This window comes from Urocitellus parryii, chromosome Y, assembly GCF_045843805.1.
Source record: "Urocitellus parryii isolate mUroPar1 chromosome Y, mUroPar1.hap1, whole genome shotgun sequence".
Lineage (NCBI taxonomy): Eukaryota > Metazoa > Chordata > Mammalia > Rodentia > Sciuridae > Urocitellus > Urocitellus parryii.
This window is the reverse complement of record NC_135548.1, coordinates 3116710-3141786: the sequence shown is the minus strand read 5'-3', so window position 1 is coordinate 3141786 and position 25077 is coordinate 3116710. Positions and strand designations below refer to the sequence as shown.

Genomic DNA, 25077 nt, shown 5'->3' with positions numbered 1-25077 from the left:
AACAGGATGAACACATGCTACCACCGCCACAGGACAATACCTTGTTGAATTCTCATCTTGGATGAGCAGGGGGGGTTTGTCTGTCAGCTTCTGGGGGGCGAACTGAGGCGAGGGGGAGCGAGAGGTCTCCATGGTGGTTGCCTGTAGGTGCTGGAACCTGGAAGGGGGCAGTGCTTCCGGCCGAGGATGGGACGTGTCCTCATTCACATGCTGGATGTCACACTCGTGGGTGGTAGCCTTTGGGGTGTCTTGAGGCTGGGTACTGCTGAACACAGAGGGGCTATGGGAGAGGGGCTGGTGGGTCACACACGCCTCCAGGGACACAGGGGATGGCGCTGGGATGGGCCTGCCAGGAGCAGCCGGCTGAGCGTCTGCAGGTGCACTGTGCTTCCTGGGCTCGCGCTTGGGCGGTGGAGGCCTCTGCGGGGCTGGCCTCTTGGGGAGTGCTGCTGTGCTCACTGGCCACGAATCCTCTCCCTGAGCATGTGGGGACGAAGGGGTTCCCTGGGACAGAGGTCCTGAGTCTTCCCGTGTGTTCTCTTCTGAGTACCTATAATCGCGGGGTAGAGTCCCTGCTCGGCCCCGGCCCTCCTGGGGCAGCTCTGAGGCTTCCCAAGTGCGGGATGATTCAGACAATGTGAACGGGGTCTGTGGGTTCTGATCTGGTGGGTCCTGTGGTGCTCCTGGGCTCACTGCCAGACCCTGGGCATCTGCTTGCCTAGAGGAAGAATGCAAAAGAATAAGTCAAGAATTCCAATTAGCACTCTCCCTGCATGCACCTGAAACCCTTGACAATCCCCTTAAACCACTTTAAGGAGTTAAATTCACATATGCTTTCTCATACCTCATCCCCAGACAACATGAGGCTGTATGTTGGTATGGTATACCATAGAACACGAGGCATCAGGACGCATGAGCACACACCCCAACTGCACTTTTTCAATAAAAAATGACATGGAAGTTTTAGAAAACCAAGTTTTCTATATGAAAATTCTCAGCTCTGTTCAGAACCATGTACTTCAACTTATATTTTTACGTGGCTTTACGGGAACCTGTAATATACACAGGGGAAGACCTTTCTCAGATGGGCTGCCAATCAATTCACTCAAAAAACCTTTAAAACCAGTCATGCGTGATGATAAGCGAGAAAAACAAAGGCAATTTTCTTTGGAAACAACCATGTCTCATGGATCTTTCGTGTCACGTGAACACAGGTGTTTACACACATATACATACATAAAACATGCGTCACACACACACAGAGGCAGACTTCATATGCATGCTTACATGTTTATCAGTCCGTCGCTGAAGCTTACAACTGTCAAATGTGCAACAAGTGAGCCGGCCCTACCTTTGCCCACACATTCCTTCCTTCCATCCAAGAGTAATAAAACAGACCTCAGATTTAAGGAAGTAGCTTTTTGCATTTAAAACAAAATGACTTGAGGGCTGGCATGTAGCTCAGCAGTCCATCACTTGCCCATGGGAAAGGCAGGCCCTGGGTCTGATCCCCAGCATCACCCAATAAAAGGACCTCTGAGTAGTTAAGGAGATCCAAACTAGGGCAGCAAACAGACACCCAATAGAGAGGCCTCAGTATCAATAAGAGACATAGCTCTGTAGTGTAGCTTAAGTTCTGGTATTGTATTCTGGTATTTTCTTGCTAAGGATTGCTTTAGCTATTCTGGTCTCTTATTTTTCCAAATAAATTTCAAGATTGCTGTTTCTATTTCGACAAAGAATGTCACTGGGATTTTAATAGGAATTGCATTAAATATGTTTTACGATTTTGGTAGTATGACCATTTTGACAATATTCTGCCTATCCAGGAGCATGGGAGATCTTTCCATCTTCCGAGGTTTTCCTCAATTTCTTTCCTTAGTGTTCCATAGTTTTCATTGCAGAGGTCTTTCACCTCTTTTGTTAGATTGATTCCCAGGTTTTTTTTTTTGAGGCTATTGTCAATGGAATAGTTTTCCTAATTTCTCTTTCAGTGGATTCAATGCTGAATTATAGGAATGCATTTGATTTATGGGCGTTGATTTTATATCCTGCTACTTTGCTGAATTCATTTATTAGTTCTAAAAGTTTTCTGGTGGGATTTTTTGGATCTTCTAAATATAGAATCACGTCATCAGCAAACAGTGATAGTTCGGGTTCTTCTTTATCTATTTGTAACCCCTTAATTTCTTTCTTTTGTCTAATTGCTCTGGCTAGAGTTTCAAGGATGATGTTGAATAGAAATGGTGAAAGAGGACATCCTTGTCTTGTTCCTGTTTTTAGCAGGAATGCTTTCAATTTTTTCTCCATTTAGAATGATGCTGGCCTTGGGTTTAGCATATATAGCTTTTACCATGTTGAGGTATGTTCCTACTATCTTTAGTTTTTCTAGTGTTTCGAACATGAAGGTGTGCTGAATTTTGTCAAGTGCTTTTTCTGCATCTATTGAGATGATCATATGATTCTTGTTTTTAGGTCTATTAATATGATAAATTATGTTTATTGATTCCCATATGTTGAACCAACCCTGCATCCCTGGGATGAATCCCACTCGATATGGTGCACCATCTTTTTAATATGTTTTTGTGTGCGATTTGCCAGAATTTTATTGAGAATTTTTGCATCTATGTTCATCAGGGATATTGGTCTGAATTTTTCTTTCCTTGATATGTCTTTGTCTGGTTTTGGTATCAGGATGATATTAGCCTCGTAGAATGAGTTTGGAAGGGTTCCCTCCTTTTCTATTTCATAGAATACTTTGAGGAGTATTGGTGTTAATTCTTTTTTGAGTCTTGTAGAACTCGGCTGAGAATCCATCTGGTCCTGGGCTTTTCTTGATTGGTAGGCTTTCGATGGCATTTTCTATTTCATTACTTGAAATTGATCTGTTTAAATCATGTTTGACCTCTTCATTCAGTTTGGGTAGGTCATACGTCTCTAGAAATTTGTACAGATTATAGTAACTAAAACAACAATGGTATTGGCACCAAAATAGACTTGTAGACCAATGGTACAGAATAGAGGACACAGAGACTAACTCACATAAATACAGTTATCTAAATCTAATACAAGACAAAGTTGCCAAAAACATTCACTGGAGAAAAGACAGCCTATTCAACAACTGGTGCTGGCAAAATTGAAAATCCATATGTAGCAAAATTAAATTAAACCTCTATCTCTCACCCTGCACAAAAATCAACTAGGTACTAAAATAGAGACACTGAAGTTAATGGAAGAAAAAATAGGCCCAAATCTTCAGCACGTCAACCTAGGATCTGATGTCCTAAACAGGAAAGACTCCCAAAGCTCAAGAAATAAAAGCAAGAATCAATAAATAGGATGGATTCAAATTAAAAGCTTCTTCTCAGCAAAGTAAACAATTAATAATGTGAAGAGAGAGCCTACAGATTGGGAGAAAATCTTCACCACACGCACCTCTGATAAAGCATTAATCTCTAGGATATATAAAGAACTCAAAAAAAATTTAACACCAAAAACAAACAAACAAACAAACAAACAAACCAAACCAGTCAATAAATGGGCTAAGGAACTGAACAGATACTTCACAGAAGAAATACAATTATCAACATATATATGAAAAGGTAATTTCTCTAGTAATTAGAGAAATGCAAATCAAAACTACTCTTAAGATTTCATCTCACTCCTGTCAGAATGGCACTCATTGTTGAGAGCCACAGCCAAAGGGGCCCCAGCAAACTTCCAGCTGCCAACTGATTGGCTCCTCTGTGGTGATGCTCATTGGGCTGTTTCCCCGCCCTTTCAGACCAGGGAGCTGCTCATTGGGGGGACTTTTTTGGCTCTGCCCACGCAACCCAGCTAACCGGCCTCAAGAGCAGGAGGAGTGGGGGAAGTTGAGAGGCTTGTGGGAAGCCGGTGGTGGCAGTTGGGCTCTGAGGGTTTTTCCTGAGGAGCTGTGTGGTGTGGCGTGTGTGTTCTAAAAATAAAGTTCGTTTCTTTTGACAAGTGGCTCCTGAATTGTGCCCAGCCACACTGCGGCAACTCATCAAGAATACAGGCAACAATAAATGTTGGTGAGGATGTGGTGGAAAAGGCACACTCATACATTGCTGGTGGGAATGCAAATTAGTGCAACCACTATGGAAAGCAGTATGGAGATTCCTCAGAAAACTGGGAATGGAACCACCATCTGACCCAGCTATCCCACTCTTTGGTTTATACCCAGAGGTCTTAAAATCACCATATTATAGTGACACAGCCACATCAATGTTTATAGCAGCTCAATTAACAATAGTTGGACAATGGAACCAACCTAGGTGTCCCTCAATAGATGAATGGATAAAGAAAATGTGGTATATATACTCAATGGAACATTACTCATCTTTAAAGAAGAGTGAAATTATTTGCCAGTAAATGGTTGGAATTGGAGAATATCATGCTAAATGAAATAAGCCAATCCCACAAAACCAAAGGCTGAATGTTTTCTCTAACACATGGATGCTAATTCACAATAGGGCAGGGGGTACTAGGGAAAAATAGTGTTACCTTAGATTAGGTAGAAGGAAGTGATGGGAGGGGAAGGAAGGGGATGTGGGGATAGGAAAGATAGTAGAAGGAAACAGACATTATTACTGTATGCATATGTGTGACTACATGACCAATGATTCTGCAACATGTACACTCTGAAAAAATGAGAAATTTTATCCCATCTATGTATGATATATGAAAGTGCATAAATGCATTCTACTATCAGGTATAACTAATTAAAACAAATTTTAAAAAAGATCTAGTTAAAGCAAAAAAGAGAGAGAGAGAGAGAGAGAGAGAGAGAGAGATAGATAGATATATATATATACACAACTTATTTACTAATAAACAGAACAGTGGAAACCTTCACTCCAGGGCTGGCCGTAAGGCCCAGGAGATGCACCTACTTCTGAACCATGTCTTGGAGCAATCTGGACATGATATGTGGTAATCTGGGTGCTACAGATGGCATGTGCAGTACTGGAATCTAGACCCTGTTGGTGCCGGTACTGCAATGTCCTGGGTGAGGGAAAAGGGTCCCTACCAGGGTTAACAGATGTTCTAGAGAAGAAAACGTACCATAGACCAGTGCCCTCCTGTTCCCCTGTATCACCACAGGCTCAGAAGGAGCTGGACCCTACAACTCCAAAGTCGGGGCTAAAGTTCTCAAAATCTTGAGAAGGGCAGAAGAGCTTAAATCCCACTGAACCTTGAAAGAGGGCATGAATGTTCTGATGCAACACAGCAACCGAACTTAGAGCTTAAGAAAGTACCAACCCAACTCGAAAGTTTGATTTTTAACTGTATTAGCTTGACACTCATGGAAACTCCTAATTTAAAGTTTTATCAAAAAAAAAAATTGGATACCACAATAAATGGCTTAGAGAACAATAACCAGTTTAGCACCTGTCTGGTTATAAAATAGGATGACATTTGATGCTGTCAAATTGAAGATGCATTCTAAGAGGTGCAACTCATGGGTCAGGTCTCCCGGTTTCATTTCAATATTTCACTTCATTTTAAAAAGCTGAGGTGTATGTGAATTCTTCTTATTAAAACTCCTAAAATCTAGCATCCATAGGCCCATCTAAAAGCACCTGGTATCTGTTATTTAATAAATAGCCACCATATCACATAAAAGGAAAATTAAATGAGCTGCAATTTTTGCCCCAAATCTACATGCCTTTGGCTACCCGGAGGCATACTGATTTAAAAAAGGAGCTCTACTTACAAAACCATCTCTTACTGCTAACCTCTGATCTCAGGCTGGGGTGCTCTGCAATCCACCCAGAAATGGCAGAGAATTCACCTGCCAAAGGTAAACTCACTTGCTGGGGACAAAGTCCCTTTGAGAAGGGAATAATGACTCAGAGCAGAAGATCCACTAAAAATGTTCCACAGCCTCCTCCCTGCCTTACTAAGGGACATCCTGTGCGGGAGTTGAGTGCTCTGTTCTCTAGGGGAGTGGTGTGAGCTACAGCAGCCCTTCAATTCTAGAAGCCTAGCATGTGGTACTCCACCTAGACGTTTTTTATTTAGGTAGGCACGATAACCTCAGGGCCTTTTGTTCCCCACCTTCCCCTTTTTTCTTGATTCTGACAAACCTGCAAACTCTAAGCTATAAAAGCACTAACTGGTTTTAATTGTCCTAGTTAAGAAACCAGGCAATCAGGTCATGGTGACAAACATGAAAAAAAGGACAAAAAATCCCCCAGGAATTTAGGGATCCAAGAGACAACTTAGTAGATAATGAGCATTTGTATGTAGGGGGTGCATCTGTGTTGTATGAGTGTAGTCATATGTATGGAGCGTGTGTGTGCCTGTGCTAGTATGTCACATACAGGTGCCGTATCGTTCTGTAGGTTGTGTGTATGTGGGTGTGTGTTACACATTCACGTCTGTGTTATATATGTGTATCTCTGGACCTGCTATCAACATTTAGTTTATTTTAAAATGTTTATTCCTTCTTTGTACTTTCTACAATAAAGTAAATAGTGATAGCAGGTCAATAAAAAAAAGCAGGACAATAAGATGACTTAGGGACTCTGTGTTGCAGCACAGAAGAATGACCCTGGAGCAGAGAGGTAAGCCACACAAAGGAACATTTCAAAGGCAGTTGAATTCCAGAGTCCTGGCAATTGATATTCATGCTAGGCTGGCTGTTCGTTCTCATGCAAAACATGCTAATGACATGTTACCAAGGAGAGAGCTGCAGTCAGTTCTGAGAGGGGAGAAGGCTGGCAGCCTCCAGGCAGGAGAGATTCCAGGGACCTGCCACTGGAACTTGGGATCTCACTGCAAGGGCCTCACTGTTGAATAGGCAGGCGCTGGATGCTCTAGAACAGAACCACAAAGCCAAACAAAAGTAATCTGAAGAGACCGAGCATACGGGAAAGATTGCTTTCCGTGCCTAGTATTCCGACACACTGTCATAGGGCAGAGACTACCGTTAGAGGGAAAAGCTCAAACGCTCTTGAAATCCCATCAACATCACTATTATTCACACGGATGGTTTTTGCTCCTGCTACAGAGACGGCCAGCCCCATGTCTAGTTGTGAGGTTTCCATATAGCAGAGGTAACTGTTTTTATTTCCAGACTCCATCTGCTCGCCACATGCTCTCTGAAAATACGTCAGGGTAAAGAAGGCGGATGCACCCCCAGGACCTTAACTCATGACCTACTACTAAATAAAAGTATGGTACATGTCCTTTCCCACCCCTGCCCCTCTCTCCTGAACAATCCTACCAACGACAGAAACCAGGTTCTCATAAAACCCAGGGTGCCTTTGCCAAGTCTCTAAGATAAATTAAATTCGGGGATCACCACAAAAGGACAGAGGTATGCATATCTCTGGGCTTTTACCCTGTTACCTCTTAAAAGCAGGGTCTGCTCTTCCCCAAACACAGCACAAACCCCTAAGGCCTCCAACCTGGGAAGGGCATCCCGAGGTGGGCCAAGGCAGCCTGTTGAGGCATACTAACACCGGTTGTGGGTGTCAATAAACGTGATATTGTAAAATATAAACCTGATCAGAAATCACAGAAGGCTCTTCTACCAACACAGTGCCCCATAAATCCCAAATGAGTGGGAAAAGGAGACAGTGGGGGAAGGCACCAGAGCCCAAGAGAGGCAGCCCACTAAGCTATCAATCAATGAGTAGACAAACATTTAAATGCCATGAGCACCCAAGAATAATGGGCATCGGCCACTTTCTTAGAAATGCCAATTTACCACAGGACTTCCCAGAGCACAAACAGCCGTGAGGCAGGGGCTGTCTGAGCTCGGTATGCCCAGTTTCCAGGCATGAAACAATATAGGCTGAGTATCTGTCATTTGAAATGCTTGGTACCATAAGTGTTTGGGATTTTGGAATACTTGCATAGACATAATGAGACATTTTAGGGCTCGTATGCAAGTCTAAACACAAAATTCATTTATGTTTTCTATAAAACTTACGTACACAGCCTATGTTAGTCAGCTTTTCATAACTGTGACAAAATACCTGACAAAAACAACTGAGGAGAAAAGATTCATTCTGGCTCATACTTTCAGTCCATGGTTAACTGGCTCCAAGACAAAAGGGTGTGGCAGGAGGGAAGCTACTCAGCTCATGGCAGCAGGAAGTAGAGAGGGACAAGATAAGCCCTTCCAGCATACCCCTGCCCCAGTGACCTACTTCCTCCAACTAGGTCCTGCCTCCCAGTAGTCCATTCATCTATCCGTGGGTTAATCTAGCGATGGATTTGATGTATTCACCCACGCATGAGGTCAGAGCCCTCGTGACCCAACAGTTTCACCTTTGAACACTGGTACATTCCCTAACCAATGAGCTTCTGGGAGACATTCCAGACCCAAGCCATTACAGAGCCCAAAGATGATTTTATATCACCATTTTTAATGTGCCTGAATTTGACTCTGACCGTCACAGTGTGGCGTGAGGTCGAGCGCAAGCTTTGTCCACTTGTGGCATCTTGTCAGTATTAAGACATTTCAGATTTTGGACGACTTCAGACTTGGGGTTAGAGATGATCAACCTGTATTTACCAAATGAACAGATGGGCTGATAATGACAAAGGAGAGCGCTGTTTCCGCAAGTTCTGCTCAAACTCCTGTGTCTTGTAGAATGAGCTTCTGAGAGAACATAAGCCCTGAATCACCATTAACTCACTTGATTCTTTACTACAACATCTAGGCCACAGCCTCCCTCTCTATGTCGGCCCCAAGCAGGTTCTCTTTTCCAAGATCCCAAAGCCACGTGGGAAAAGCAATTACTTGAGAAAAATCAGATGAATTTTATTTCTTCAATGTCTTCACAGATGGATAAAAGGATTTGCAGCTTCCCCGGGGTATTATTTTTGCTTGCAGGGACTGGGATGCCACACGGTAATGAAGTTGAATTAGACAGACCGATAAGTAATTTGTGGTTTAGCAGAGGCCATGGGGGCAGGGACAACAGATGAAGAGAGAAATTCCAATCGCAGATGATCCAAAAGCAAATTAACAGGTACTGACTTCTTGAGGGATTACCAATCAGTAATAAAGATTTCCTAGACTTGGAGGATTTTTCCCCGCAGTGGTGCTAGTGAGTAAACCCAGGAATACACTACCAGAGCCACATCCCAGCCCTTTTATTTTGAGACAGGGTCTTGCTAAGTTGCCTAGGTCCTGAACTCGTTATCCTCCTGCCTCAGTCTCTCAAGTAACTGGGATTACAGGAATGTGCCATAAAGTCCAACTTAGATTTTTGTTGTTGTTGTTGTTTGTACTAGTGGTGATGGTGGGGTTTTGGTTTTTCTATTCCCCGTCCCCCCCCCCCCATTTGGAGCAGGGGTTGGTTTGGGAATGAACCCAGGGGCACTCTATCACTGAGCTGCATTCCCAGCTTTTTTTGGGGGGGAGGGGGGCTGCTGGGGATTGAACCCAGGGCCTTGTGCATGCAAGGCAAGCACTCTACTAACTGAGCTTCATCCCTAGCACCCCCAACCCTTTTTTTTTATTTTGAGACACTAAGTTGCCCAGTTTGGTCTTGAACTTGCTATCCTCCTGCCTCAGCCTTCCAAATCACTGGGATTAGGATTACAGGTGTAGGCCACTGTACCAGTTTAGATTTGGAAATTACAATTTGTGACTAACTGCTCAAATATATCACTGTGACCATACTTTTAGACACACGTTCTGAGAATCCGTTCCAAGGTGCTTCTTCTTTCTATGGCTGAGAAATCTCATTCTTGATCCCAAGACTTGACTCAGAGGAGCTGGGCTCTCTCCAAATTTACTCAATCAGAAAGTCAAGTCTGGAGGGAGGGAGGGAGGAACAGTGAGGGACAGATGACATTCCTGTGAATCTGTATTTCAAGGCAAGTCTTCTAGGCAATTTGGATGTTGTGCAAGCATTCAGAATCTCTGCTTTATAAAACCTCCTCTCCCAAATTCCTTCTCTCCCACTTTTCTGCCCACCACATTTGGATTTTGAAAGCTATTTTCCTGATGTTTTAATCCTAGGCTTGGCATACCTCTCTCAAATCTAATCATTATCATCTGCAGAAATGGTTGAGATTTTTTGCAAATCATCATCTGCAAAAACAGTGAGAATGCTCCCAGGAAGCAGGCCAGGGAGGGACCTGTTCACATTCCTCCTCCCAGAACAGCTTCTTGAGCCGTGAGCCAGCCCATCTCTGAAAGGAATTCAAAAGGACTTCAAAAGGCACTTAGTGGAATTCTACTTGGGTTCACATGAGGATCAACCACTGCTCCCAGAAGCAACTAAAGAGTGACCAGGAAAGTTATAAAGTCATAGCTTTAAAACACCAATGCTCAGTGGTATAACACTTGCCTCACACGTGTGAAGCACTGTGTTTGATCCTTAGCACCACATAAAATAAACACATAAAAAGATATTGTGTCCATTTACAACTAAAACAAAACAAAACAAAACACTAATTGGAGCCGGGTGCAATGGCAAATGCCTATAATCCCAGCAGCTTGGAAGGCTAAGGTAGGAGGATCACAAGTTCAAAGCCAGCCTCAGCAACTTAGCGAGGCCCTACGCAACTTAGTGAAAACCTGTCTCAAAAAATATAAAAAAGGCTGCAGATGTGGTTCAGTTGTTAAGTGCACCTGGGTTCAATCCCCAGAACACCATCCCCCCCCAAAAAAAAGAAAGAAAAAGAAAAAGAAAACCACTCATTGTAACCCCCTATCACATAAATAAAGTCTCTTTTGTCCTCTCTCAGCTAGCATTGTCTATATCATTGTCTATATTACGGTCTTGCCTTCTAGACCAGAGGATTAGAAATTTAGAGCCCAGGGCCAAATTCCCACTGCTACTCAATATTATCGATAAGGTTTATTGGAACGTACTGTTCTGGAAGAACTTAGTCCAAGTGTATGAGAATCGGCCCAAAGTTCTGTGAGATAAAAGAGAGGCAGAAAGATCTAGGACTACACAGAATGCAATTTACTGGGAGGCTTACCAACAGAATGGTAGTTATGGGCAACAGCAAAACCAGTTGGATCCTTGCAATTAGGGTCAGAAAGAGGGATATATTTATGGGTTAGGGCAAAAGCAACCTCATCTTTTTATTTTTTTTATTTTTTAGTATTCGGCGGACACAACATCTTTGTTTGTATGTGGTGCTGAGGATCGAACCCGGGCCCCACGCATACCAGACGAGCGCGCTACCGCTTGAGCCACATCCCCAGCCCCTCATCTTGACTGGAATGTACCTTATCTTATTGCTAATATCTTAGGCTACTATGAAAGAGTCAGATACATCCCAGAGCCAGGGTCCAGGCAGACATAAAGCCCCACATGCTATTCTAATGCTTTGGGTATTTATGGTATGTGGGGGAACTACACAGGGAAACTGACAGTGCAATCGCAGCAGCGATGATTCAAAATGGCTGCAGTCAGGACAAGCTGAATCCCTATGTTATGGTTTGGGTCTGGAATGTACCCCAAGTTCATGTGTTGAAGGCTTGGTCCACAATGAAGCAATATCCAGAGGTGAAAATTTAGAGAAGTGACTGGATCATATGGCTCTGGCCTCATCAGAGGATTAAACTATTGACAAGGGAACTATAGGGAAGTGGTAGTAACTGTAGGAAGGTGGGGCATGGTTGGAGGAAGTTCGTCACCAGGGGAGGGAGTGTCCTTGGAGACTATATCTTGTCCCTGGCTCCTGCCTTGCATGCCAGCTTGCTCTCTTTCTCTACCTCCTGGCTGTCATAAGCTGAGTAACTTTCCTCCCCAATACTCTTCTGCCATGATATTGTGCCTCATTTCAGGCCCAGAAAAATGGAGCTTCCGACCAGTGATAGAAACTTCTGAAAGTGTGAGGTAAAATAAGTCTTTCTTCCTGTAAGTTGTCAATGTCAGGTATTTTGGTCATAGCAATAAACAGCTGATTAACGCATCCTACAGACCTCTTGTTAATTTAACATGACATTTGCCTCATTACTGCAGAAATCCAACAGACAGACTCAGTTAGGTTTACTTGCCTATTAAGGGCAATTACAAATAATTACATTTTCCCATAAAATGATATCTATAACAAAAATATTAACTAGAATTAAGAATCTCCTTTCCCTTTAAAATGTGTTGATAGTAACATAGCCACTGCCTGTTTTGTTTACATGTATTTACACACCCTGTATGAGCAAATATTTTGAGCTACCTTACCCAGGGAAAATAAACACACAACATGAGCATCAAAATGAACATAAAAAATATTCAGTGAAAACCATTCTAATGTAAACAAAAAACAGAAAGGCACATGGGAAAATGGCCAAAAAAGAAGAACACAGACTATATGCAAGGACCATGGTCGTGCCTCAGTTGAGACCGCGGGTCTCCTGCCAGAGCAAACAGGGACATGTGAAGACAAAGCTGGTCACTTCTAAACTCTTCAGCAGAGACAATTCACTGTCAACTCCCCTTACATGGTGCAAGCATAAAAGAGAAAGTATGGCTCTCTTCTGTCACAAATGAGCACTCCAACCCATGTACAAGGACCCTCAAAGTTCCCCAAACTAAAGTAACTTGCCCAATAATCTGTGCTAGAATTCAGACATTCATCTTCTGACTTCGGCTTTTCCTTCTACAACATATTTATCTGAAACCCTGGTTTCTTTTCTTCCTGAGCACCCTTTTCTTCTTTGCAAAGCACTGGATATTATTTCAGAGGAAGGTCTACGTCTGCTAGAGAATACACACTGGCAGAGTGGCTTCACTGTCTGCCGTGAGACCAGCAACAGTAATGCATAATTACTAGAAGCTGTGGCCACCAAAAGACAGAGCTAGCTGCACAAAGCCACCAGGTGCAAGGGCCATGATAGGAAAATTCAGCGCACTTCTTTACTAAAAAACAAAACTAGTGTTAGCCAATCATAAATGTTTGAAAAGCACACACCATGCTGCACTTGCTCAGATGTATTTATAACCTAAATGACAATGATCAAGAAAGGCCCACCTTCAATAGGAAAATGAACATGAGTGTGAATAGTCACTCACGTGCACACACACACATACAAATAAAAATTACTAATACAGTAAAAGTTTGACTTTGCTAGTCAATGAAGAATTGTTTGTTAAAAATGAAATAATGTTTCTGCCTAATAAGCCACAGGATTTTTAGATGTCTAATATTAACAAAGTTGTAGGAGAAACAGGACTTCCTACATTGTTATTGACTGACGCCTATACCATAAGCACACTTTATAGACAGCAACCACCTCCTAAATGCCTGCCAATTCCACGTCTAGATTTTTATCCTAAGGAAACTGGCATGGAAGAGCCCAAATATTTCACTAAAAGATGTTCACAGCAGTGTTATTTATAATTGTGACAGGCTAGAAGTAGCCCTAAATGTGTACAATATCAACATTGGGTGGTCATATCTTAAAGATGCCATGCATCAAGATAGGCATGGTGGCGCATGCCTGCAATCCCAGCCATTCGGGAGACTGAGGCAGAAAGATAACAAGTTCAAGGCCAGCCTCAGCAGCTTAGACCCTGTCTTCCCCCCTGCCCCACCAGTGGTAGAGCACCTCTAGGTTCAATCCCTGGTACCCCCTCAAACAAAGAATATAATACATCATAAATTTCCAACTTTCTAAAGGCAGTTTATATACCATATGTGTAGCAGGACTGTATGTGTAAAAATATGTAACTGCACCAAAAAAGGGCTTCAAAGGAGACATTCTTCAATGTTCCACCGTGGAATCTCTGGGTGATAGGATCAAGGGTGATTTTCAATGTCCTCATTTTGCTTTCCAGAATAGGGGTGTGTGTGTGTGTGTGTTTTCTTTTTTTTTTTTTTTCCTTTTTTGGTACCAGTGATTGAATCCAGGGGTGCTTAACCACTGAGCCACATCCCCAGCCCTTTTTGTATTTTATTTAGAAACAAGGTCTTGCTAAGTTGCTTAGGCCCTCACTAAGTTGCTTAGGCTGGCTTTGAATTCACAATCTTTCTGCCTCAGCCTCCTGAGCCGCTGGGATTACAGGTGTGCACCGCCATGTCCAGTTGTCCATATATATTCTTAATAAAAAGGTTTTAATTAGTAAAACAGATTTTTTAAAAGGAATACTATTAAAAACTCTACCACAGCATAGGAAGCTATATGCTTAGATGAGCGCAAACCCTGGCTCTCAAAAACATACATTGAGCTTACAAAACAAGGGGAAAATTTGAATTCTGGGCAGTCTATTGGTAAAAGATATTAAGATCTACTTAGAGTCTATATACCATCTGCATCAATTCAGAGAAAATCACTTGCTTCATGTGTCTTCCTTCTATCCCAGTCACATGTGACCCCAAATTCTGAAAAACCTCACATCTCAGATTACTATTCAGCGAAACCATATTTAGAAATAGATTATTTACTCAATAGCATTCAATTATTTCCTGCATGTGATTAAATATATAAATTTAATTACTATAGAAAAATGTCTCTCTGCAGTACTTATATGCATGCATCCATACACGTATATATCTATACACATACACATATGCAGGAATGTGAATAAATGTTAAACATCTTCCTAGAATATCTAGCTATTCCCCCCTTTAATGGCCTCCAAATACATTTAAAGGCCCACTGGCTAGATTTTCTAACAAAATAATATCAAATTTCTTGCAAGTCATGCCCAGGAAAACCTCACCTGTGAGCCGATCTTATGAGTCTTTGCCAGAGAACACCCAAGGAAGTTTAACTGCCTTCAACAAGGGTCTGTTGCCAGAAAATTGAGTCTGCTAACAGGGGCTAAATTTACTTGCACACAGGTATCAATGATATTATGCCTATGTGTATGTGTCGTATGTATTTATATGTTCCATTCACATGAATGATGACAGCCAATGAGCAAAAGCAATGTAACCATGTGGCTGTATATATATAACTTTAAGGTGAATTTACATCTCTGACTTATCTTCCTAAGAATAAAAAACTCTATGGCCGAAAGGGGCCTTAGAAATACTTTAATCCAAGTTTCTTATTTTGTAGAAGAAGAAACTGAAGGTCAGAAAGCCCAAGCAATTTGCAAGTTCTACTAAGGCAAGCTGAGCCACACTCAGGTTCCAAGTCTGTCAGCCGAGTTGGTGGTCTCTGTACTACCCCCTATCCCCAAAGTGAAGTTCCTTCTCGCTGTAATGTCAGCACACTGGGTAAGGAATGAGAAAGCTAATAAAACAATAGCTTTGGTATCTTGTATCCATTCTTTATTCAAGCCATGATTACCCCTATGACCTTTTCTCATGAGTTAGCAGGAACCACCTGATTGAAAATGAGCCACCCTGCACCCAGAGCTCCCCATAGCCGGCTGAGAGAATCCAATCCCCAGAAGCAACCCCCAGTTTGCTTCATCATAAATGAACTTGGTACCCACATTCTAAGACCCAAGATACACAGGTGAAAGGCACCATGAACATCATTTAAAAAGGACTTTGCAAAAGATTTGCAGTAATCATTAAGTAACTCTTGGATCTCTTCAGACATCCAGGGATGGCTACAAGTCTCCCAGAAATGACCTGGCTGCTAAGCTGCTCTAGGAGAGCCAGATAGAGAAAATCAATGTCCAAGGGCAGGGGAAGGATGGGTGAATAAGGGTGGACACAAAACTCCAGTTTGCTTCTACTAATTTATAACTGGGGTTCTTATATTTATTTATATTTGTGTCTATGTTTGGCATATACATACATGTATATATATGTATATATTTGTGTATGTATATACGAATTAAATGTAGTCAAAAGCCATGCAAACATATTTCCAAAGGTAACAAAAATTACTACTGTCCCCAAAGTCCAAAATCCAAAGCAGATTTTGGAGGAGTAGCCAGCCCATGCAAAACAATAGCAGTTAGCACACATTTACTAGGGCCATTCGTCACTTAAGCTGGGCAACAGAAGCCACCTGCCACCTAATGGTTATCACACCCGTAGGACTATTCCTAGCACCCTTAGAAAAAGAATGCTTTTGTGTGTGCCTGTATGAATGAGAATTCCCTTGCAAAGTTTTTCCTTAATGTATGTATGCCACAGAGAAAGTATAAATTTTTTCCACTACGTAAAACAAAGTATAGATATGTCCCTTTTCCTGTGACCAATGCAATACTTTCCTGCAACAAAATCATCTAAAATACTTGTAGAACATGCCTCAAAGGTTCTATTTTTCAAGGAAAATATACAATCATTCATCAAATCTGTGACAAATCTTCGATTTTTCTTATGAACATGTTAAAATATTATTTTTCATTCATTCATTTTATAAATCTTAAGATAGTCCACAGGCAGCAGGCTGTTTGTAAATGCTACCACATAGGTTTCTGAAAACCTCTCTTCAAGCTCCTTTTCCTTTTTTACCTCTCCACTCGCACAATCACTAAACATGCATTTCAAAATGACATCTACTCCCATGCGTGAGTAGATGCAGATGCAGACAGAGCATGCGCATGTGTGTGTACATACATATCTATGCAGCAATTTCCCTGTGAAAATGGCATCCCCTTCCACACACAAAAGCTCCTGTCAGAGCAGTAAAGGCAATTCAACCACTAGAAATACAGCCCCAAATAACAATGTGTTTCTTTTGTCACAACATAAAAGGCAAAATAAACCAAAAAAACCACCCAGTCCATGTACAGAAACAGCCTTAAAGAAATGGCATGCCTCTACATTGTCACAATCATACCAAAGAGCAAAGTACAAGAGCTGGAAAATGCTAAGAATCAATAGTGATCCCATTTACTCCACGTAATTTTTTTCACTGCCATCAGCCCGCACCTTGTAGCTGTCTCCACAGAGCATTTCTCATGAACAAACATGCACACCTCCTTTCACCGTTTTTCCCCCTTCATTAGGATGTGGCTGACTCACCATTTTCTTTCAATGTCCACACTCAATGCCTCAGGAGTGAGAATGCTTGGTTCTTACTGCTATTAAAAAAGAAATAGCAAGGCAGACGGGTCTTCATATGATGCTGGCACCTTCGAGCCAGCCCCCTTGGGTCACCCATCTGCAGAACTCACACGGAGCAAAGGTCCCACATACCAAGGGCTTCTGGTCCCATCAGTAGGGACAATGGTGCTGTGGCTTCCAATTCCAATATGTGTTTAGCCAACTGTGAAAACCAAAGCTGCAAAAAAACTGCATGTATCCACAGGCTTACATGCAGCACAGCAAACGTGCCTGCGCACACACGTGCCTGTTTGCAGAACTCCAGCTGGAATCTGCACCCTGATTTGCATTATTTTTCATCTTTAGAAGGAACAATAAACAATAAGAATGTTTACAGATCTTGCCAGATCTTACCCACGCCATTGTGAGCTGACAAACAACCTGCCCTTCAAGACAGCAGAACAAAAGAGCCACTGGGAACTACAAGCCCCTAACAAATAGCATGAGCATTTTTTAAACCAGCCCCCTCTGGGATGAGATGCCCCACGCTGTAGTCCCTCACCTGCTCCTTGTGCTTGCTGCAGTGGATCGGAGCTCACACAGTCTGTGAAGACAGTAACCTGCTTCGGGGACCAGCACACCGCCTCTGTCACCGCAGCCCTTGCATCTCACTGCTGACAGCACGGAAGAGCCTCAAAGCCATGCTGGCAACAGCTGCAGCGTCAGCCCGCTGCTTTATGATGGACAAGTTCACGCAGGCTCCGGCAACTCGCACCTCCACCACTGAGCAACTTCTGGCCTCCGGGAATGCTCCCCACACTTCAAGGCTTAAGCCCCAAAAGGTTTTTCCTTTTAAACCCCAAAAGACTTGAAGGGTCTCTCTTTTTTTTAATATTCAAAATAGGAGAAATACAGAAAAGCCTACTGCAAATTAACCAAACTATGTTATGTGCATGTCCAAGTATGTCACCAACCCTATTATTATGTATAATTATAATGCACCAATAATTTTTTAAAAAAGAAAAGTCTATAGTACTAATATCATGCAGGTGATTTTAAATATTTTAGTAGTCTTGATAATCATACGTGGTTCACCTCTATAACTATAATGAAGTTAAAGACCACACTCAGTAGACTACTTCACATCTATGGATATTCTTGAGTTGATTACACACTCATTAGGAATGTAATCCACCAACCAATCAACCAAGTGTTCCGGAAGTTTGACTGTGGGCTAGGCACTCAGGAAAGAAGACAAAGCAGTCATGCTGACCCCGACTCACCCAATTCATCACTTCACAATGATCTGTATTTAAAGTCCCTGTGCCCCACCTCCACTCCTAGCGTGGCCCAAGACCTCAGAGCCATAGGCCCCATGCAGGAAGCAGCTGCCCCACTGCTGCTCCTAAGAGCCCTTTCCCACTCAGAGAGTCTCTGCCTTCCAAGTCCTGAGCTCAGCCATCAGGATGGACTTTCTCCTTCCAATCTGTTTCCATCTACCAATTCCCTCATTTACAGAAATTAATCGGACTCCTATTCAGTTCACCAAACAGCACATGCTACTTTGCAGTCTCTAATGATTTATTGCTATTTTTGGAAAAGTAACTTTTTTTTTTTAATCAACACCTACTGGATCTTGAGCACTGCACTGATCCATTTATGATACAGCCATTAAGCATTTAAGCAGTCTGCAAGAAAGGCTGCCATGGACTTCCCTATCTTCCAGGAGAAGCTTGGGCAGCCTGAGTACAATGAGGATTTAAACTTGAGTTTCAGCCTCAAAGCTTATATTCTTTCCAATATTTTTCATCTGTACCTATTATTTGACCAACTACATGTTCCTGCCACCAAGAGAGGGTGCCATCTAAGGTTCCCCAGGCTGTCTTCATATCCCAAACAAATGTGCAATGTATATTGTGAGTCAACACACATAATAGGAATCCAAAAAGTACCTGGCAGCTGATGATTTTGTTATATTAACGTCTCAAAAGGTGTGTCCCTAATACAGATGCTTTTCAACTTTGAATAGGATTATGTCCCAATAAACTCACTGTAAGTGGAAAATATCTTACGTTGAAAGTGCCACCGAGTAGTACGCCTCATCACCCAAGCATCCTAGCTTAGCAACATACACACTGTAGACTTGGCTGCTTCCCCTCGAGGGGCTGATGGAGCTGTGGCTGGCTGCCGGACCCCTCAAGAGAGGACCATAGGGCACACCACAGCCTGGGGAAAGATAGAAATTTACAACTGGAAGCAGGGTTTCTGCTTACTGAGCTTTGCTTTTGCACCATTATCTGTACTTAGAAATGGGGTAAGTCAAAATGCTTTATGAGAATTATGATTTTAAACAAACAGTTCATTTTCAAATGGTTGAAGATTTATACAGAAAAACTGACAACAGGAGAGTTTCTATATCTCATATCTAATTTCCCCTATTACTAAATCTGACATTAGTATGGTGTGTTTGCTATTATCTGGATGTTGAATGTCTACAAAGACTCCTATGTTGAAGATTTGGTCCCCAGGATGAGACCACTGGGAACTTTTAAAAGTGGGGCCTAGTGGGAGGACATGCCCTTAAAGGGAATATGGAAGCCTGGCTTGCTTCATTCCTTTCTCTCTCTCTCTCTCTCTCTCTCTCTCTCTCGCCTACTGGCCATTGAGGCAGGTAGTTTTGCTCCACCACACACCACCACACCATTCTGTGCTGCCTTACCACAGGCCCGAAAGCAATGGACTCATTTGATCATGATGTAGAACCTCCCAAAACTATAATCCAAAATAAACCTTTTGTTGTTATAAGTTAATTATTTCAGGTATTTTGGTATAATGATGGAAAGCTAACAGTTTATCACAATTAATGAACCAATATGAGTGTGTTAATATTAACTAAAAGCCACATTATTCAAATTTTCTTTCTACTTAATGTTCTTTTCCCTGTCCTGGGATCCCATCCAGGCACCACACTGCATTTAGTTATCATGTCTCCTTAGGATCATTTTACCGTAACACTGCTATGAACTGAAAGTCCATATCCCACCCCACCCCCACAATGCAAGGTTAAAACACTAACTTCCAAGGCAATGAAACTAGGAGGTAGGGCCTTTGTAAGGTTATGAGAATGAAGTCCTGACAAATGGGATTAGTACCTTTTATAAAAGAGCCTGGAGAGCTTCCTTGGCATTTCCACCACGTGAGGAAACAGGGGAAAGATGTCCATCTATGAACCAGAAAGTGAGCCCTCACCAGACACCAAATCTGCTACTCCCTTGATCTTGGACTTCTCAGTTGCCAAAACTAAGAAATTAATGTTTGGTTTATAAGCCACCAATCTACTTTTTATAGCAGCCTGAGTAGAATAAGACAGATGACAATTTAGAGGATGATTGTTCAGGCATCTGTAACCTGTTCCCCAACTGGGAACGGTTTGTTTTTTTTCTTTTTATGATTAGACTTGGGTTAAGTCCTATGGTCATATATGATATTACGGGTACATGCTGTCAGCAGGTCTTATCTCTGCTGACATCAACCTTGATTACCCAGTGGAGTTCGTAAACATCAGGCTTCTCCACTGTAACTTATTCTTTCCACCCGCTTTTCATAATGTATTTGGAAGGAGGGTGCTCTTTCTGAAGGCATAGGGAATTGTATTCTACCTTCTTGAGGGTGGAATTTCTACAGAAACTGTGTGATATTTCTCTGCATGACAGATTTGTCTATTTTCCATGTATTAATTCATTCAATCAATTCTGTATGTACTATGGGCTCATGGATTCACTTTATGCATTATGTTATACTCACTACTACTTTATTTTGTTGCTTAAGTTGTTCCAGCTTTGGTCACTGTTGGCTTGTGTGTCCCTTTGGCATACCCTGTTGTGGTACTTGGGTTTATTTGCATGTGTTTGAGCATGTCCTTCCTTTCTGGCTCCACAGACTGCTGACGGGTGGGCTCATCCTCTCTATTCTCTGCCCCAGCCCTGGAGGCAGCTCTGGTCCTTTCTACGGGACACCAAACTCTGGGTGTTGACTATGTAAGAATGGTTTCAGGGGAGGGGGTGTAGTACTGGGGATTGAACCCAGGAGCACTCTATCACTGAGCTGCTATACTCTCAGTCCTTTTTATTTTTTGAGATAGGATCTTGTTAACTTGCTCAAGCTGTCCTAGAACTTGTGACCCTCTTTAGTAGAACCTTGAGTAGCTGGGATTATATGCATGCACCACCACACCTGTCTAGGAATGTATTCTTAAAAGAGATCCCCTAAGAATCATTTCTAAAGAGAAGGCATTTTTACAATATCCATGTTTATAATTTAGGGTGTCCATGTATCCACGTTTCTTAGAGTGAGACCTAATAATGTAGGCTTACAAGGGGCTCAGATCTTTTCAGAGACTGTGTAGTATTAATACCATTAAGACATTCAGCCAGGCATATTGGCACACCCTTATAATTTCAGCTACTTGGGAGGCTGAGGTAGGAGGATTCCAAGTTTGAGACTAGCCTGGGCAACTTAGCCAAAACCTGGTTCAAGACAAAATTATAAATAAATAGATAGCCCAGGTGCGGTGGCACATGCCTGTAATCCCAGTGGCTTGGGAGACTGAGGCAGGAGGATCATGAGTTCGAAGCTAGTCTCAGCAAAAGTGAGGTGTTAAACAACTCAGTGAGACCCTGTCTCTAAATACAAAGTAGGGCTGGGGATGTGGCTCAGTGATCAAGTGCCCCCGAGTTCAATCCCCAGAACCCAAGAAATAAATAAATAAAAGGACTTTAAAATCATAAATCTTTGCAATAAACCACATAAAAATGTGCTTTTAAAAAGAAAAATTCCCCAAAAAAGGAACCAAGTTACCCCCTAGCACCTGCACATTCCAAAATAACTGGCCCTCCTCACTTCTCCAACAGTCTTAGGGAAGCCTTGTACCTTACCTTTTCAAGTCATTTCCCATGAACTGAGCAGCAAGCCTGGCCCTTGTGGTCCAAGGACAATCTTCCCTAACCCATCTATGCTGACACAAACACGGCAGAGCATCCCAAAGGAACCTGCACTGCACTGACAGCTCCATGCATTCTCATGCTGCAAACACACAAAACCTCCTGTACTCGGGTGGATGAAGCAAACTTCCCCAAATTAAACCACCACACCAGAGGTTAGGAAAAGGTGATGAGAAATGGATATCATGCTGTGAAGCCTCTTTGAAAACATCCATACACACTTCTATACACACTAGAAGCACACTCATTAGGACCATCTCTTCTGCGCCTGGACTAAATTCCCCATGACTGACAAACCTTTGCCGTGGAGGGACATGGCCAGATAGGAAATACATTCAGCTCTGGGCACCTTATCGGTTGCAAGAACTCAGCCCTGCTGATACAGTGAGAAAGCAGTCACAGCAGTCTATGAGCAAGTGGGATGCATGCCAATAAATCTGTATTTACAAAAAGAAGCAATTGGCCAAGTTCGGCCTGTGGGCCATAGGCTGCCGACCCTTGGCTGAACCAAAGGTTGCACAAGCCTTTCTTCTGTTGCATCATCTGCATACCTGCTTCCCCAGAACTCAAAACCAGGGTGTTGAAAGATGTTTTCCCATAATTTTCTACGCAAAGGAGAAAGTCGTTTGGCTTCCACATTCACCTCTTCTTCTAAGTGAATCTCACCCAGATCCTTGAACCGTGTATGGTCCCACAGCGTTCCACTGGATGCCACGCAAAGATTTGGGTGTGCCATAGGAGAGAGAGGATCATTAACATCATATACCATGAGACCCAACGTCCTCCTGATTTAGAAGGTGGTCCAAGGTGGGATGTGAGATGCAGCCTGGGATTTGCTTACTAGAGGGGAAACAGAAGAGAACCTGGAGGGAGAGCAGAGGGAGAGGACCAGCTTGAGAAGATACACTGCAGCTTGGAGATGTTCTATCTAAAGACCTAGAACTGTTCCCAAGTTCCTAACGTGGGCCTGGTGAGAGATAAAGCAATATGTAAAAGGGAACCAGGAGGCAGGATGACTCAGAATTCCAGACGGACCTGAAGGCAGGTGGCCAGGCGAGTTCCACAAGCCCAAACCCACGTCTCTGACTCATAGAGCTTAGATGTTTCACTCATTTTGGTTCCTGCATTAGGAAAGCGGGGTAGAAAACTGGGAAAGTGAAGAGAAAGACCTTGTGACTGTTGGGTATAAGCGACAGTGTGGATACTGTGCCCAGCTAAGGGACAAACGGAGGCTGAAATCCTGCCAAGTTCCTCTTAGCAGGCTGATAAGGAAGACAACCAAGGCTTGAAATGGCTGCTTCCAGTCACCCCAGGAATATGCATTTCTGAGAGCCCAAACATTCATCATCTGCATCCTTTACAAAGGTTGTCACCCTCTGAATGAGTCACTTAATGCACAGACTCACTTTAAGGTAAAAAAAGAGCTTTTTTTTGTGGATTCCCCATATTGAGTTTTTTTTTTATTATTTTAAAAAATATTTTTAGTTGTAGATGGACACAATACCTTTATTTACTTATTTATTTTTATGTGGTGCTGAGGGTGGAACCCAGAGCTTCACATGTGCTAGGCAAGTGCTCTACTGCTGAGCTACAGCCCCAGCCCAAGATTTAAAAAAAAATTTTTTTTTTAGTTATAGATGGACACAATGTCTTTATTTTGTTTATTTATTTTTATGTGGTGCTGAGTGCCTCACACATGTGAGGCAAGCGCTCTGCCACTGAACCACCACCCTAGCCCCAAGATTTTTTTTAATTGAGATAAAATTCACCCTTGGAATACGCAGACTATATTGGTTTTTAGGATGTTCACCAAGTGATGCACCTATCACTACTACCTAATTCCAGAACATTTCTACCAATCCAAAAGAAATCTCAATCTCATTAACAGTCTCCACACCCCTGCCCCCCATCCTTAGCCCCTGGCTAATCCTCTTCGTGGATTTGCCTATTCCAGTTTCTATAAAGGGAATCATGTGCTATATGGCTTTGAATATTTTTATTAAATTGTTAAATGTCTAAGTAAAATCTGTTTTATATTCCTTTTTTTAATAGCTATTAGACTACAACCATAAAACTAATTTGCAAGGTATATGCAAACAAAATAATAAAGCCAGTGTTCACAGGACTTGCTCAAAGTGTTATATTTGAGAAAAGCTGAGCTCAATGTTCTTTCAGGCGGCCATTTTGTCACCATCCACAAATCACTCCTTTTCCTTCTCCTTCCTTTCTCCTGGATTCTTACAGGGCTGGAGGTCATAGTGAGCTCTGTGGGAGGGAAACAGGCTCAGTGTGGCCTCAGGGAACCCAGACTTAGCACAGGCATGTGGCTCTAATGTCCTCCTGCAGGATTCCCTTGGGTTTGAGGCAGCTTAAAAAGGACTTGGACATATCTGAATGCAGTTTCTATTTATGTTGAGGACAAGGTGATTCAAAGAACTCTCTTCTAGTCAGGGGTGGTGGTGTATGCCTATAATACCAGCGACTCAGGAGGCTGAGGCAGGAAGATCACAAGTTGGAAGCCAACCTCGGCAACTTTGCGAAGCCCTAAGCAACTTAGTGAGAAGTTGTTTCAAAATGAAAAATACAGGGGCTGGGGATGTGGCTCAAGCGGTAGCGTGCTCGCCTGGCATGCGCGGGGCGCTGGGTTTAATGTTTTCTTGGCTTTCCTACTATTCAAATAGTAGTGAAATCCTTCAAAATGGAATGGAACCACACACACACACAAAAAAAATAAAATAAAGACGTTGTGTCCACTGAAAACTAAAAAATAAATATTAAAAAATTCTTTTTTTTTTTTTAAAAAAGAGAAAGATACAAAAGGGCTGGGGGATGTGGCTCCGTGGTTAGCACCCCTAGGTTCAATCCCTGGTCACACACACACACACACACACACACACACAAAAAAAAAAACCCCTTCATTTCACATATGTAGAACCTTCAGAAAATGGGTACTTTCTGAGATTAACTGCAAGAATCTAACAACCACTTAAGACACTGAGTCTGTAAGATTCTTTCAACATTAAAATTAAATATATTTCAGGAGGGACTGTGACATGAGTACAGGGTTTTTGCTCAGGGGTGATGAGAATGTTCCGGACCCAGAGAGTATGGATGTACAAGCCTGTGATGGTCTTGTGAGAGAACGCAACCTCAGTGAGCCTTCAATTCTCTAACA

The 25077-nt window shown here is 42.4% G+C and overlaps 1 protein-coding gene across 1 annotated transcript in view; it reads right to left on the bottom strand.

The window, feature by feature from the left end:
* The window catches only part of LOC144251039 (protein Shroom2-like), a 131626-nt gene that overhangs the window by 13840 nt on the left and 92709 nt on the right, over nucleotides 1-25077 (bottom strand). The window contains exon 6 of the mRNA XM_077794168.1: nucleotides 41-718. Coding sequence (XP_077650294.1) covers nucleotides 41-718 — 678 coding nt within the window. The remainder of the gene's footprint in view (nucleotides 1-40; nucleotides 719-25077) is intronic.